Source organism: Scheffersomyces coipomensis, assembly GCF_036884675.1.
Source record: "Scheffersomyces coipomensis strain NRRL Y-17651 chromosome Unknown DFJ63scaffold_8, whole genome shotgun sequence".
Lineage (NCBI taxonomy): Eukaryota > Fungi > Ascomycota > Pichiomycetes > Serinales > Debaryomycetaceae > Scheffersomyces > Scheffersomyces coipomensis.
The window spans coordinates 348,311-363,990 of NW_027042899.1; the positions used below are offsets into that span (position 1 = coordinate 348,311).

Below are 15,680 nucleotides of genomic sequence, written 5' to 3' on the forward strand. Positions count from 1 at the left end.
TTTTGATTTAAAGTCGTCTTTACATCCATATCAAAATATATCGATAGTTTTCCCTTCCAGTTAGAGTTATAAGGATCCCTTTTTTTTATATATAATTTATTCATTCATTCATTCAGTTCATTCGTCACCAATTTTATTTTCGGTAATACTTCATATTTATAGTAGATTTCGTCACCTATCTACTTCGTTTTGTTGTGTTTAACTTATTTTCCCACTTTCATTCTATTATACAAGATTTATCGTTTAAATCAGTTTCATTTCATTCCACTCCTTTCCCTCATCTTTTATTTTGCATATTAAATCCCTTTATTCATCCGTTGTCAGAATTCATGTTTTCAATATAACCTCCTTAACTATCATATACATCTCGGATAATCATAGACTTTAACTTCTACTAATTTAACAACAATGAGACGATTAAAAATTGGTATACGGCCCCAATTGATTATACTTGTGGGGTTCTCCTCCCTTTTCTCATTATTAATTTTGGCCATCGTTACAGGTCTATATTTTACATCAAACTTGAGTGATTTAAGAGCAGAAAGATTAGAAGTCATATCGCAGTTGAAAACAGTTCAAGTCAAACAAGCTGTAGAATATATTTTCTATCAAGTTTATTGGTTAACTACTAAAGATTCAATATTTTCTCCTTTATCATCTTATAGAGCAGGTAATAGTTCAACTGAAATCTTTTCAGGAGCTCAATCTACTCTTGATCAATTTTTAACTTCATCTGAATTATTTGCAGCAGCAAGATTATATAATTTGGATTTAAATGTTATGGCTGATTCTTATAATAATATTACTGCTATTTCAATGCCCGCTATGGATGTGTTATATCCTTTATCAGCTAATGCTTCCATTCCAAGTACTCTCTTGGACCAAAATTCAAATGACATTCAAGCATACTTTACCGGTCCAATATCAAATTCCTCTGATCCTGATAGTGCTTATTTCATGGGTATAACTTTACCAATCTATTCAAATTCATCAATCATAATCAATACTCCATCTTTATCAGGATACTTAACAGTATTAGCAAGTGCTCAACAAATCCAACTTGCTATTAACGATACTACTGCTGGTGGAAGTGGTACAGCATCTAATTATAATGTAGTAGCAGTAAGACCAGTATTTGGAAGTGCAACGTCTGGAGTAGATAATTCAGGTACTGCATCAACCTCATCTCACCCTATTGGATTTCAAGCCATTTTCCCAGTCAAAGATAATACTCTTTTACCAAATACTATTTATAATATTAATACTTCATCTGCAATTAAAGAAGCGTTAACAAAATCAACTGGTTCATCAGTGGGAGTAAGATCCTATACGGGAGCAGAAATTGCAACAGGGTTTACTCAAATTCAATTAGATCCTGATACTGTATGGGCCATTATCATTGAACAAACAAGAGCAACATTCTTAGAACCAGTACGGAGTTTGACCAAGATTATTATTGGAGTTGTCATTGGTATTGGAGTATTTATGTGTTTAATTACATTCCCATTGGCGGTATTTTTTATAAGACCAATCACCAAATTAAGAGAAGCTACCGAAGCCATTACAAAATCAAAGAAAGAATACGACGAACAACAATTATCATCATCATCCCACAATTCATCTTATGGTGGTAAACAAATAGCTCCTCCTGCTTATGGATCACTTTTCTATAAAAAGCTCGCTAGAGATGAGCCAAACATCAGTAATAATAGTAATCAAAATACTAAAGCATCAAAGAGAAATAGTGTCAATTCGAGTAATTCGGGAGGTTCAGTATATTCTACTGCCATCAGATTACCAGGTAGAGTGCCTGGTTCAAAGAAATTCTTTAAAGATGAATTCACAGAATTATCAGAAGCATTTAATATCATGACTACAGAATTAGATAAACAATATACTCATTTGGAAGAAAGAGTTAAATCAAGAACCAAACAATTGGAAGCTTCTAAAATCGAAGCTGAAGCAGCTAATGAAGCTAAAACTGTTTTCATTGCCAATATATCACATGAATTGAGAACTCCATTAAATGGTATATTGGGTATGACATCTATTGCCATGGATGAAAAAGATCCTGCCATCATTCAAGATTCCTTAAAATTAATTCATAGATCAGGTGAATTGTTATTACATATTTTAACGGAATTATTAACATATTCAAAAAATACTTTAAATCGATCAAAATTAGAAAAATCAAATTTCCAAATTTTAGAAGTGGTTTATCAAGTCAAATCAATTTTTGATAAATTAGCCATTGATCAAAGAGTTAATTTTAAGATTCTTATAAGGCCAAATATCTTTAGAAAATTAATCATTTATGGTGATTCCAATAGAATTATTCAAATTGTTATGAATTTAGTTTCAAATTCCCTTAAATTCACTCCTGTCGATGGTTCAGTTCATGTGGGATTCAAATTATTAGGTGAATATGATGCGGAACGTTCTAAAGCGGATAATTATGCTCAAGTTCATGTGTTGAAGCCTCGTAGTAATTCAAATTCATCTCAAGGTGGTAACACAACCTTAACTAAATCATCAGGATCGATTAAAAGTAACACCTATTATAAAACTAAACCAGTGCCAAAAGTAGACAATCCGGACGCTGCACCATCATTATTATCAATAGAAAAAGAAAAATTATCAGAAGATGATAATTTAAGTATATTAACTTTATCAACTACAGAGTATGAAAATAAAATTTTCGAATCTCAATTCAGTCATTATAAACCATTACCAAGATTACCTAATGATACAGTAGCATTACAACAATTACAACCAAGAAAAATTGAAGAGCTTGATACTAATAGACTTAGAACAGAAAAGACTCATTCAAGAAATTTATCATCAAGTTCATCATCAATACCATCTACTGATAAATTCCCTACTGCTACTATTCTTAATAAAAATGCTAATAATCGTCCTGAATATACCAGCAGCAATATGGCTAATTCAGAATTAGTTAAGAATAATAAAGCATTCAAGATTAGAAGAATATATAAACCAAAAACATGGGTAATTCAAATCGAAGTCACAGATACAGGACCTGGTATTGAACCGGCTTTACAAGAAAAAGTGTTTGAGCCATTCGTTCAAGGTGATCAAACCTTATCAAGAAGTTATGGTGGTACAGGTTTAGGGTTATCGATTTGTAGACAATTGGCTACTATGATGAAAGGTACTTTAAGTTTAAAATCCGCTATTGGAGTGGGTTCTACATTCACATTTACAGTTCCATTACCTCAAACTGGTGAAATCATGGTTAGTGATGAAGAAATGAATGAATTTTGCGAAGATGAATTCAATGCTAATTCCAAGATTAATAGAAAAGTTTCATTTAAAAATACATTTGATGATGAAGTTTATGGAGATGATGATGTGTTTGAACATGATACCACCGAAGGTAGCGATGATCATGATGACGTTCAAGGATCTCAACCTGTTGAACCTTCAACTACAGATGAAGGATATGAAGAAGATGAAAGTATTGTTGAAGATCTTGTTAATGTTGAGGCCAAGCCTTTATTAATCAAACATTCTAGTAGAAGGCCAACTCGTATTTCACCACCATATCCACTTACAGAAGAAGAAAGATCATCATCAGGTTCATCAGGTGGTAGTAATCCAAAAGTTGAAAAGCCTAAATTTGATAGAAATCATTTCGATAAACCTTTGTTACTTACTCGTTCATCAACGGGTACTGCAAGTTCATCTACTGGTAGTGAAAGAATGGAAATTCATAATAATATCTTAGATGAATTAAATCATTTAAAGATATTAGTGGCAGAAGATAATTTGGTTAATCAAGAAGTTATTAAACGTATGTTAAAATTAGAAGGATTTGACAATGTTACATTAGCTTGTAATGGTGCTGAAGCAGTTGAATTAGTCAAGGAATCATTAGATAGAAATGAACCATTTGATTTGGTATTTATGGATGTTCAAATGCCTAAGGTTGATGGTTTATTAGCTACCAAGATGATTAGAAACAATTTACAATATGAAAAACCTATCATTGCTTTGACTGCCTTTGCAGATGAAAGTAATGTTAAGGAATGTTTAAGTAGTGGTATGAGTGGATTCTTATCGAAACCAATCAGAAGAACCAATTTAAGAAAAATCATTATTGAATTCAGTCCTATATTATTAAGTAATGTGGTAACTACTCCCCATTCTTATCATGGTGATGAAAGAAGATTAGGTTATGGAAGTGGAACCGTTATAACCAGTCCATTTATTGATACGACTAAAGAACCAGATACTTCTGGTGATCCACCTGTTTAAGTGTGTTTGACTTTTTTTTCTCAATACTTCTCATTCCTTTTATAACTCGTTACTTTCATTCCTTCTTTATAATAATCTTTATTATCTATATTATTTCACTTTCATTTCAATTCGGGCAGGTGGGTCGTTCTTTATTTATATTATTTCTTTCGTTACGTATAGTTTTGTAATCTTATAGTATTCAAAAAATATAAAAGTCAATGCTTTGTTTTGCAATCTGTCATTTTGGTAAACATCTATTACATCACTAAATCTAATTGTGTTACTATTTTTGGTTCTGTGGATGGTGCGGCTCTCTCAGTTTCTCCTTTTCTGAGTGACAATTTTAATTGACCGCCAAAAATTGAACCAGCACTGTGGATGACTTTCAAACAGCCATACCTTGTTATTACTATTACTATATATATCAACCCATCCCCATCCATCATTCGTCATATATATTGACTTGCTACTCCTTTCCCTTATACTTCATTCTGTTTAACGCTGATTTAGTTGGTTTATCCTTTACTTGAAATATTCATACTGTTGCTCGTCTGACCAAAAGACAAGGTAAAGACGTGACAAAATAGATAACTCATCATGGATAAGGACGAGTCAGACTATCACGAGGTTAGTCTTAATGAAAAGATAAGATCTAATCCTTCTAAGAGATCGAGATGGTCATTATATAACTTTAAGAACTTTATAATAAGTGGAACTTTACTCGTATTATTGATATGGGGTACTTCTTTCTTATTAGTTGCTATAGAAAACTTTAAGATTCCTCAAATTACAAATGCAAGAATACAACAATACTTAAAAGCAAATGGTGATTCATCCTCTTCATTACCCAAATATACCTTTAAACCATTTGATGTTAGTGATAGTAATAAATTCGCCTTGAATTTTACGGCTGTTAGAGATGGGAAATTCAGACCTAATTTTAAATCATTACAATGGATTACTGAACCTCTGTCTATTTTCGATGATAAGGGTACTTATCTTTTACAAGATGAAATAGATGGAGAAACCAAATACCTTATAAGATCGATTATTGATGAAGATTATCAAATTTCTTTATTTAATGGTTCAGTATTTAACCATCATGGAATTAATTATACTATTGATAATCTTAATTCTTCTCCAGATTTAACTAAAGCCATCTTAAGAACTAATACCACTCATAACTGGAGACATTCCACCTTTGCATTATACTGGTTGTTGGATATCAAAGGAGGTGGTTCAATAGTTCCAATTATGGATACTACTCAAAAATTAGCCGTTACATCATGGTCCCCTGATTCAAACCATTTAGCTTATATTCTTGAAAATAACGTCTATATTAAGAATATTATATCAGATGAAGTTACTCAAGTAACTACTGATGGTAGTATTCAAGTTTTCAATGGTAAACCAGATTGGGTTTATGAAGAAGAAGTATTTGGTGATGATATTGTATTATGGTGGTCTCCTAATGGAGATAAGTTCACCTTCTTAAAGTCAAATGATACAGAAGTTCCAGAATTCACTATTCCTTATTATGTTCAAGAAGGTCATGATGATTATCCTGAAGTAATTAAAATTAAATATCCAAAAGCAGGATATCCTAATCCAATCGTTGATTTAGTTATTTATGATTTGAAATCAAATAAACAAGAAGTCTTACAATTGGAATCCGATAATATCACTCCAGATAATAGATTAATAACTGAAGTTGTTTGGGTTGGTGGTTCAGTATTAGTTAAAACTTCAAATAGAGCTAGTGATTTATTAGAAATATTCTTAGTTGATAGTGAATCTAATTCTTACAAGTTAATTAGAACTCTTACTGCTGAAAAGAGTTGGTTTGAAATCACATCGAATACATTTTTTGTTCCAAAGAATGAATCATTAGGTATTAATGAAGATGGATATATTGATACTGTGGTTGATGGTGGTTATAATCATTTAGCTTATTTTTCCCCACCAAATAATCCAAACGGTAGATTATTAACCAAAGGCCAATGGGAAGTTCTTGGTGGAGTTAAATCATTTGATTATACCACTAATGAAGTTTATTTCATAAGTACTTTGAAATCATCAGTTGAAAGACATATATATTCAGTTAATTTATTTGATGCTACCAAAGATTTAGAAAATTTACCAGTTATTAAAAGCTTAACCACTGGTGAAGGTTGGTATTCAGGATCATTTTCATCGGGCTCGAGATATCTTTTATTAACTTATGCTGGCCCTGAAGTTCCATATCAAAAATTAACTGATCTTAAATCGTCACAAGATATTAAAACGATTGAATCCAATCAACAAATCATTGATAACTTAGAAGATTACATTGTTCCTAAAGTTGAATATAAAGTTATTACTTTAACTGATAAAGATAGTGGTGAAGAATTCAAAGTTAATGCTGTCGAAACATATCCATTAAATTTTGATGAAAATTATGAATATCCCGTATTATTCTTTGTTTATGGTGGGCCAGGTTCACAAACAGTGACTAAAACCTTTGATATAAGTTTCAGTGCAGTTGTAGCTGCAGAGTTGAATGCGGTAGTGGTTACTGTTGATGGTAGAGGTACTGGATTTAATAATCATAATGCTGATTTAGGATCTGATTTTAAGTTTATTGTTCGTGATAGATTAGGACAATTTGAACCTAAAGATCAAATCGCTGCTGCTAAACTTTATGCTAAGAAGAGTTATGTTGATGCTAGTAGAATAGCTATTTGGGGTTGGTCATATGGAGGATTTTTAACCTTAAAAACATTAGAAACTGATTATGAAGATTCTATATTTTCTTATGGTGTTTCGATTGCACCAGTTACGAAATGGAAATTCTATGATTCGATTTATACGGAAAGATATTTAAGAACTCCACAAGAGAATCCTGAAGGTTATCAAATAGCATCTATTCATAATGTAACTAATTTCCAACATGTAAAGAAATTCTTCATTGGGCATGGAAGTGGTGATGACAATGTCCATGTTCAAAACACTTTAAAATTAATTGATGATTTTAATGTGGGTGATATTGAGAATTTTGAATTTATGATCTTCCCTGATAGTGATCATTCTATAAGATATCATAATGGGAATAAGATTGTTTATGATAGAATCTTAAATTTCCTTAAGAGAGCCTTTTCTGGTGAATTTATATGAGATTCCTAGTTGTATCTTCATACGTTTGTAACATTATATACCCAGTAATAAAAGACATATAATAATTTAGAGTTAACTCGTCCCAATTAGGAAGTCTAGCTCCCTATATACACTCCGTCCCAATCCGGTAACTATCAACACGTGAGCCATCTCTCCCATTTTTTTTTGGTGAGCGGTGGTCAAAAAAAATTGAAAAAAAGAAAAAAAAAATTTTATTTCAAATTCATCGAATTGTCGATTGATCTTTCTTTTCAATATCTATATCTATCAATTGAATTAGTATTTATTAAACATGATTATTTTCACAGACGTTGTTTCCGGAGACGAATTATTATCCGATGCCTATGATGTCAAATTAGTTGACGGTGCTGTCTACGAAGCTGATTGTGACATGGTCACTGTCTCTGAAGGTGATGTTGATATTGGTGCCAATCCATCTGCTGAAGATGCTGAAGATGATCTTGAAAGTGGTGCTGCCACCGTTAACAATGTTGTCTACTCTTTCAGATTACAACAAACTTCTTTTGATAAGAAGTCTTTCTTAACTTATATTAAAGGTTACATGAAGAGAATTAAGGCTCATTTAGCTGAAAATGATCCAGAAGCTGTTGAAGCTTTTGAAAAAGGTGCTAGTACTTATGTTAAGAAAGTCATTGCCAACTTTGGTGATTGGGATTTCTACACTGGTGAATCAATGGACCCAGATGCCATGGTTGTTTTATTAAACTACCGTGAAGATGGTACTACTCCTTATGTTGCCGTCTGGAAACATGGTATTAAAGAAACCAAAGTTTAAGAGAACTAAACCCCCATTGGATTTCTCTTTTAGTTTTATTTCTTATACTAAGGTTTATATTTTAAGATTACACAAATCTTTGTTTGTTCTTCAATCATAAATGTATATTTCATTCTAATTAATAAAAAAAATCTTATTAATTTGTTTATATCTATTAAACAGGTGTAATTGATAAACATACATCTTCTAATGTAGTATCTTTGGTGGTATATAAGAACATCTCAACATTGACTTTATCATTAGTCAATAATGATCTTAATGCATGAACTCTACTTTCATCAATTAATCTTCTTGCTATGAATCCAATCTGTTCTCGTTGCTTAAATTGCAATCCACTTAAATGGTTTTGTTCTGCTTCTTCTTCATCTTCCTCTTTATCAACTGCAGTTTTACTACCTTTTCCACATACAGACCAAGATACAATCTTTTTAAGTATATTGAATGAATCAACAGTTTTAAACCCATATTGAGCCAAGTATTCCTTCGATTGAGGTAACAATTGATCATATGAACATGCATGACGACAACACATGGCAATCATTAATCCTCCAAATCTTTCAATATTATCACTAAGTAAAGCAGAATTCAATATCAGTTTTAAAGTAAGATCAGTGGCAGCTCCACAAAGATGTTTTGAAATTCCAACTACTTTTTTAGGATTAATATCTTCTATAAATTTATCGAGATTCAAATCTTTTATATCCATCCTTGTTCGTTTGATCTTGATATCTATGCCTGAATCACTCGAATCCTTGATAATCTTACTATCCATCTTCATTCTATTTAAACCTCTATCCACAAATCCATACCCAAAACTATCAGGTTTTATAATTTGATCTTTATTATCTTTTAAATCCTCTAGTATGCATGCGTTAACATATCGAGATAACTCACCTCTACCACATCCAAACTCCACATAGAACTTATCTAATCCTAATAAGTTGGCATCTCTCATATTACCTATCAAAGATGATTGTTGTAATGCATGTTTTTGATTTGATAATTCTGATAATCGAGAATGAAGTCCTTTATGTTGACTTATCTTTGTGGTTAATGAATCAAATGTTATGTTTTGAAGCAATGGAATATACTTATTATATAAACCTTTTTCGTCAACGTCTGCTTCATTACTTTCTTGTTCAATCTGGGAACTTGTATCACTACCTTCTGTCTTTAAACTGCAATTAATATCTTCTGTAAACCAATATTCTCGTACTTCTTTTGGTTTAGAATTACATTTTTGCAAATGATATGGTAAATCACGTACCCAAACACTATGATTTGGATCCAAGGGACATGGAACTCTTTCATCTTTATGATCTTCATCGTGAATCAAATGTTGTGAACAATATTTTTGATCTGCTTTCCTCTGCATAGAACATCTTCTATTCTTATTAGGTAAGAAATATTCACATTGATCTAGTCTAACCTTCTGTTCCTTCTTATTCAACTTCCTCTTCTTAACTTCAGGCACCATTTTGTTATCGACTTTTTTGCAATATCCATCTACCTAACTGTAAAATCTAAACTATCACCAAATTCAAATTTTGATGCTCCGCAACATCTCTGCAAAAAAAAAAATTATCAGCCAAAAAAAAATTTAGAAAATAAATTTAAACTCATCCCAAAATCTTTTAGCAGCAACATCTAAAATCATCAACAATGGTGTCTTCAAAGGGAAGTAATTCAATGTGGAAGCTTGATTTGTTAGAAGCCAAGTTTAATGATTCAGTTCCTCGATTTCCTCATACTAAAAAATTACTTACAGCCAGACATAATGAAAAATTACTTAAGAAATTACCTACTAGTCAAGAAGATGCTAATCATGAAATACGAGCTTTAAAGGAAGAATTCTTTGCAAAGAAGTATCATGGAGCTTATAAGAAGTTAGAAAAGGAAGTTAAGAAAGTGTATAAGGGTGATCTGACTAAGTTTAAGGAAGATGATTCTAAAACTACCATTATTCAATTTTTCGAATCAAATCAGAATCTTCAATTATTGATAAATTCAAGATTAATAAAATCAGTAATTACTTCGATTTTAAATACTAAAGCATTAAAGGATAGTCCTTTTGATTTCATTCCACAAGAGATAACTACTAATATAACTGATAAACAATCTGAAAGGAATCCAACTCATTTCTTTAAGACATTTTGTCAAGATAATAAGATCCTTAATAATTATATTTCAAGTTTATGGAATAATAAATCAGTAAAGACCACTTTAGAAGAAATAGAATGGTCATTCAAGTTGGTAAGAGGAGATTTAACTAAGGAAGAAAAAGCTAAGAGAAAATCAACTGGTAAAAATGTTGATGAAGACGATGATGAAGAAGCAGGAGAGGTTGAAGATGAAGATGAAGACGACGATGAAGATGATGACGATGATAGTGATGAGGAAGATTCAAATGATGTTGATGAAGATATAGATCTTGAAGAAGCTTATGATAAATTCGCTGTCTACGATAAATTAATTGGTGGTTCAGATGAAGTAGTTGAAGAAGATGAACAATTCGAATTAGATCCAGAAGTCAACTATAATGAAATAACCGATGAAGAAGCTTCAGAACAATCTGCTTCCGAAATCGATGATTCCGACTCTGATTCCGATTCAGACGAACCAAAATCAAAAACTGCCAAAACTTATGATTTACCAGCATTAGCATCAGGATATTTTTCAGGAGGTTCAGATGATGAAGATGATGATGATATAGATAACGATAAAGTGGTTAAAGAAATCACCACTCAACGTAAAAATAGAAGAGGTCAAAGAGCAAGACAAAAAATATGGGCTCAAAAATATGGTAAAGAAGCTAAACATGTTCAAACTCAAAGAGCTGCTGCTGCTAGTGATCGTGAAATACGACAAGCAGAATATGAAGAAAGACAAAAAAAGAGAGAAGCTAAGGCTGCCTTGGCAAGCGCTCCATCTGGTGCTAATGTTGCTCCTCTTGGTGAAAGAAAATCAAGATCATCAACTCCAGTACCTGCTTCTGTTGAAGTAAAAGAACCTGCAAAGATGCATCCTTCTTGGGAAGCTAAGAAGATTGCTGAAGAAAAACTTAAGAATGTTAAATTCACTGGTAAAAAGATTACCTTTGATTAAACGAATAGGGATTTTTTTATTTTGTATATGTATATATATGTATCAAGAATTATAATTTACTTCTGTCGATTTTAAAATTAGATAATATTTCTTCATCAGAAAGAACTTTACACGCTAATGGAGTAACAAGTTCAATCAAATATTTACATACTTGTGGTTCACTCACTGATAAGATATGATTAGCGGATCCACAAGTTAAATCAATGGTTGCTGATCTATGAGGTCCATTCCAACATTTAGCCCCCCCTTTGTAGAATAATTGATTATCTTTGAAATCAGCATACTTACCAATTAAGACATCATCTTGATAGATAGCATCAAGAAACCCTAATTTATAATTATATCCCCCTACATCACCTTCTACCCATGTAGATTTATAAGCTCTTAAAATATCACCGGGACCATAATCCTTTTCTAAATCTTCATTTATGATTTCTATTTGTAAGTCGATATCTTCAAGTTCCTTTTGAATCACTTGGGCTTGAGCATTATTGACGATTTTCTTGTTTGAACCAACATCCACGTTTTCATCAATTTGTATTGCAGATTTGAATTGATTGAAGTAATGTAAAATCATATTTTTCAAAGTTGGTGGTTCATATGATTTTTGTTTAATACCAGGATCGGCAAATTCCTTGGAGTGATCTTCCACAAGTCTAAGTAATTCTTTGGCTTTTTCTAAATCTGCTTTGAGTGCTTCTTCTTTATTTGACACATATTCTTGAAATTTATTTACGGATTCTTTAACAGCAATATCATTGAAGTTTGGATTATAATTCTTGGTAAGTCCAGCTAATATCTTTTCAAGATTTTGTAATTGTTCTTCTCTAAGTTGTAAACTTCTGTGATAATTACTCAAATGAACTGAAATTTCATCTAAATGAGGTAAAATGACATTGGACAATGTTGAACCTTCTTCTCCGTTTTCTTCTTCAGCTAAGTTATCTTGACTATTAGCGAGAATTTCTTCCTTTTCCAACTTTTCAGCATTAAGGCTTTCTAATTGATTCACTAATTGTAATCTACGAGAAGCAGCTTCATGTTCTAATTTTGATTTTAATTTTAATGATTTTTCAATGTCTTTCTGGGAAGATTGTTTGAATTGATTAAATTGATGATTGATCTCTTTACATTTATCTTCACATTTCCCACTCAAGTATTCATCCGAACCATCACAACAGATTTCATAATCACAAACACCATCATTCAATTTATAATTTTCAATATAACCTGGAATATGATTCTTGTTGGCACAGTAAAACTTGTGATCAGGATTGTAGGGACATGCATTGGTACCTGGTTCGTCTGAACCATCAGGACAATCACAATAATCATCATTAATCTGATCATAAGACAATATGATTTCTGGATTGTTTAAACATCTCCATGTCTTCTTCCCCGTGATTGGATCAACGATTGGATCATAAAGCTTCAATCGAGATGGTTCTACTCCTCTGATTTCAGTATCAATTGCAATTGCCAACTTCGATACTATCAATGCTGATGATAGCAAGCCAATTACCTTCATGACTTATTCCTTCTATTAACTTCCCTGAATTGAGATTGATGATGGTTTAAATTGAAATCGACAAATTTATATTTTAAACCTTCGCAACGTTTAAAAATGGAAAGTTCGTAACCTTTACACCAAAAATATTTTTGTTTACAATTTGCAAAATTCAATTCATCTTCAATCAACCAACCTTGGGAGGAAAGCAGATGTCTAAACGTAATGGTGCTGGTCAGTCATTACCTGTTGGATTGTCCACTTCGAAATGCAAACGAATGGTAAGACCATTGCTTTCGAAGATCCATTCGTTGAACGATCTCTATTATAAGTATCCTGCATTACTTGAGATCAACTTTCAAATCAATCCATATTTAATGAAGTATGATTATACTAAACCGTCACCATTTTCTATGCCAACAAGAGTGAATAAACCACGGAAACGAAAGAGAACTCACTCTGACTATGGTGATCTATCTGATGAAGAATATGGGCCAGTCACCATTGAGAATAAAACTCCAGATCCTACAAATATGGAAAATGAATGTTTGGCGATTATAAAACCAAAGGACTCCTTTCAACGTTTGAAATCACTTCAAACATTTATCTCATCTGAATTATATGACTCCTATTGTGAAATATTTCAGATATTCAGAAATATAATATCATCATCGTTGCTCAATCATAAAAATAATAGAACCCAAGTTTCATCTTTATCATCATTATGTTCAATGTCCCTTGGTAAGTCAATTGCACTAACTACAAAGTCCACATATTACAAAGTTAATCAGTCAATGCTCTTTGATGCAGCAACTATGCCACCCGAGATTCGGTTCCATCAGGAAGAGTTATTTGATGATGTGGATAGTTGGTTAGAAATGGAACCAACCATAATTTTCAACAATTATAGAGAAGATTTATTTATTGGTTACATTGTTTACCTTTTGATATTCCACCAAAAGTTATTATACTTATTGATACCGGTATTACTTCATTGGTTGAAGGAGGAAGCCATTAATTCACCTGAAAAGAAAACTTTACTTAATCGAACCAAGAATTTACTCTTTGAGAAGTATTGGAATAATAATGATAAATTATTTAATAACTCTATGGAAGAAAATGTCATCCTAATGTTAAACGGATCGATATTAGACAATTCGGATACAAAAGGATTCTGGGCATTACATAAAATAGGTTATTTTCAAGAATTGATCAATATGATAGATATTAAAACTTCTCATAACAATTACTCCACATACGATGATCTCTTTCTTCAAGCGGTGGACTCAAAAGGTAGAATAAATTTTGAACTTTTCCTGTCATTGGATCTAGAAGATTCAGATGAGAGCTGGTTTCTCACTAAGATATACTCCGTGTTCAAGCGTTGTCCTCAACATCCAAGTTTGAATTCAATTTTGGTAAATATCTTAACCCAAATCACATCAATGGGGAGATTAAAACTCTCCACTTTCCAATATTCACATCAAATCTTGCCACATTTTACAGATACATTTGAATTGTTGTTTGATTTCTTAAATCAATGGCTTGGATTCAGACCTCAAAACATAATGGTGTTCAATTCGTTATACTATGGTAATAGTGATATGTTTGGTGTTATTTTACAATTTTGTTATTTTGTGAATTCAAAATGTTTACAAATCCAAAAGAAATTGTTGCATAACAGTACCGACGATGATTCACTTTCCAATATGATTAATGACTATGATGACTTCATTGAATGGATTAATACACTAATAAGTGTAGTTCATATTTATGAAGCTTATTTCCTTGATGAATCAGATATCAATTTCAATCTCAATCATAATTCACCAAGAGTTGTGGCGGAGTTACTACTAGCTATTCAAAACAGACTGGATCTAAAGAATAAGTTAGATGCGGAAAGTTATAGACACTTTTTATATTGGTTGGTGAAAAAGGATAATAATGAATTGGCTAGAGAGTGCTTTAAAAATTATTATGGAAAAAGTTTATGGTTTGATAATGATACGATAGATGACATTAGATATTTCTTATTTGAAGAAATAATATAAAAGACTATAATTACATTTATTATTTACATATGTATATACACGTTTTTCTTATGGTAGACCTATTTTACTTGTAGGATTATTATCACAAATTATACATTGACCATTTATACTTTCATCTGATAATATCCCAACTGCTTTTGAAACGACCGAATCCAAAGTAACAGACCCAACCTCATCATTGATATTAGCACTTGTTCCCATATCAGTTTCTTGTATTAATCCTGGTAATAACGCGTTAACCCGTACTTTCCCCTTGAGTTCAGCTGCTAAGGCAGTGGTAAATCCTAAGAGTCCAGCTTTACTTGCTGCATAAACTGAAGTACCTGGTACATAAGTGTTAGTGAGTGAAAGTACTGATGATACATTCAATATTTGGGGAATGTTCTCAGTCTTTGAATGACTCCTAATCATTGGTTTGTATGCTAATCTACTTAACAATACTGGTGCTAATAAGTTTATGTTGATGGTTGATAGTATTTCACTCTCGTCCATTCTATACAATAATGAGTGATTTGTGACACCGGCACAATTAATAAGTATGGATACATCATTAAGGAGTTCAGAAATGCCAGATTCTCTTGCATTACTGTGTGATGAAGCCAATTGATTTAAATCAAAACTGATATATTCATGAGTTTGTGATGGATTGATTATCGGAAGTTGATTGATTTCATGGCGTAGTAAGTCTTCATTCCTTGATAACAATTTAAGAGAACATCCTTCTGATGCTAGTCGGTTCGCTATAGCTTTTCCTAACCCTTTTGAAGCTCCTGTTATCAATGCTTTTCTTCCCAGGAATGACATTTAT

General features: G+C 31.9%; 7 protein-coding genes across 7 annotated transcripts; 4 read left to right on the top strand and 3 right to left on the bottom strand. All coding sequences in view use genetic code 12, as the record gives it.

The window, feature by feature from the left end:
- Positions 1-230: 230 nt before the first annotated feature.
- On the top strand, positions 231-4,185 carry SLN1 (Sln1p; the record flags this gene model as incomplete). Its single annotated transcript, XM_064908700.1, has 2 exons — positions 231-1,627; positions 1,688-4,185. Coding segments are annotated over exons 1-2 (3,717 nt in total), but the record flags the coding sequence as incomplete, so codon positions are not given.
- A 312-nt stretch (positions 4,186-4,497) lies between these two features.
- On the top strand, positions 4,498-7,559 carry DAP2 (Dap2p). The gene has a single exon (XM_064904386.1). It carries the CDS (start codon positions 4,858-4,860, stop codon positions 7,411-7,413), a length of 2,556 nt encoding a protein of 851 aa, XP_064759700.1. The 5' UTR covers positions 4,498-4,857; the 3' UTR covers positions 7,414-7,559.
- On the top strand, positions 7,560-8,286 carry TMA19 (Tma19p). The gene has a single exon (XM_064904387.1). The coding sequence runs from the start codon at positions 7,706-7,708 to the stop codon at positions 8,207-8,209; it is 504 nt and encodes a 167-aa protein (XP_064759701.1). The 5' UTR covers positions 7,560-7,705; the 3' UTR covers positions 8,210-8,286.
- DFJ63DRAFT_248805 (tRNA:m4X modification enzyme) lies at positions 8,287-9,779 on the bottom strand. The gene has a single exon (XM_064904388.1). It carries the CDS (start codon positions 9,684-9,686, stop codon positions 8,364-8,366), a length of 1,323 nt encoding a protein of 440 aa, XP_064759702.1. The 5' UTR covers positions 9,687-9,779; the 3' UTR covers positions 8,287-8,363.
- A 1,559-nt stretch (positions 9,780-11,338) lies between these two features.
- DFJ63DRAFT_248817 (uncharacterized protein) lies at positions 11,339-12,937 on the bottom strand. The gene has a single exon (XM_064904389.1). The coding sequence runs from the start codon at positions 12,840-12,842 to the stop codon at positions 11,364-11,366; it is 1,479 nt and encodes a 492-aa protein (XP_064759703.1). The 5' UTR covers positions 12,843-12,937; the 3' UTR covers positions 11,339-11,363.
- Positions 12,938-13,033: 96 nt separating this feature from the next.
- On the top strand, positions 13,034-14,872 carry DFJ63DRAFT_337698 (uncharacterized protein; the record flags this gene model as incomplete). Its single annotated transcript, XM_064908592.1, has 1 exon — positions 13,034-14,872. One exon carries the CDS (start codon positions 13,034-13,036, stop codon positions 14,870-14,872), a length of 1,839 nt encoding a protein of 612 aa, XP_064759704.1.
- A 48-nt stretch (positions 14,873-14,920) lies between these two features.
- Positions 14,921-15,676, bottom strand: DFJ63DRAFT_337699 (SDR family NAD(P)-dependent oxidoreductase; the record flags this gene model as incomplete). The annotated part of the gene is made up of 1 exon (XM_064908593.1): positions 14,921-15,676. The coding sequence occupies one exon, from the start codon at positions 15,674-15,676 to the stop codon at positions 14,921-14,923; it is 756 nt and encodes a 251-aa protein (XP_064759705.1).
- Between the last annotated feature and the right edge of the window lie 4 nt (positions 15,677-15,680).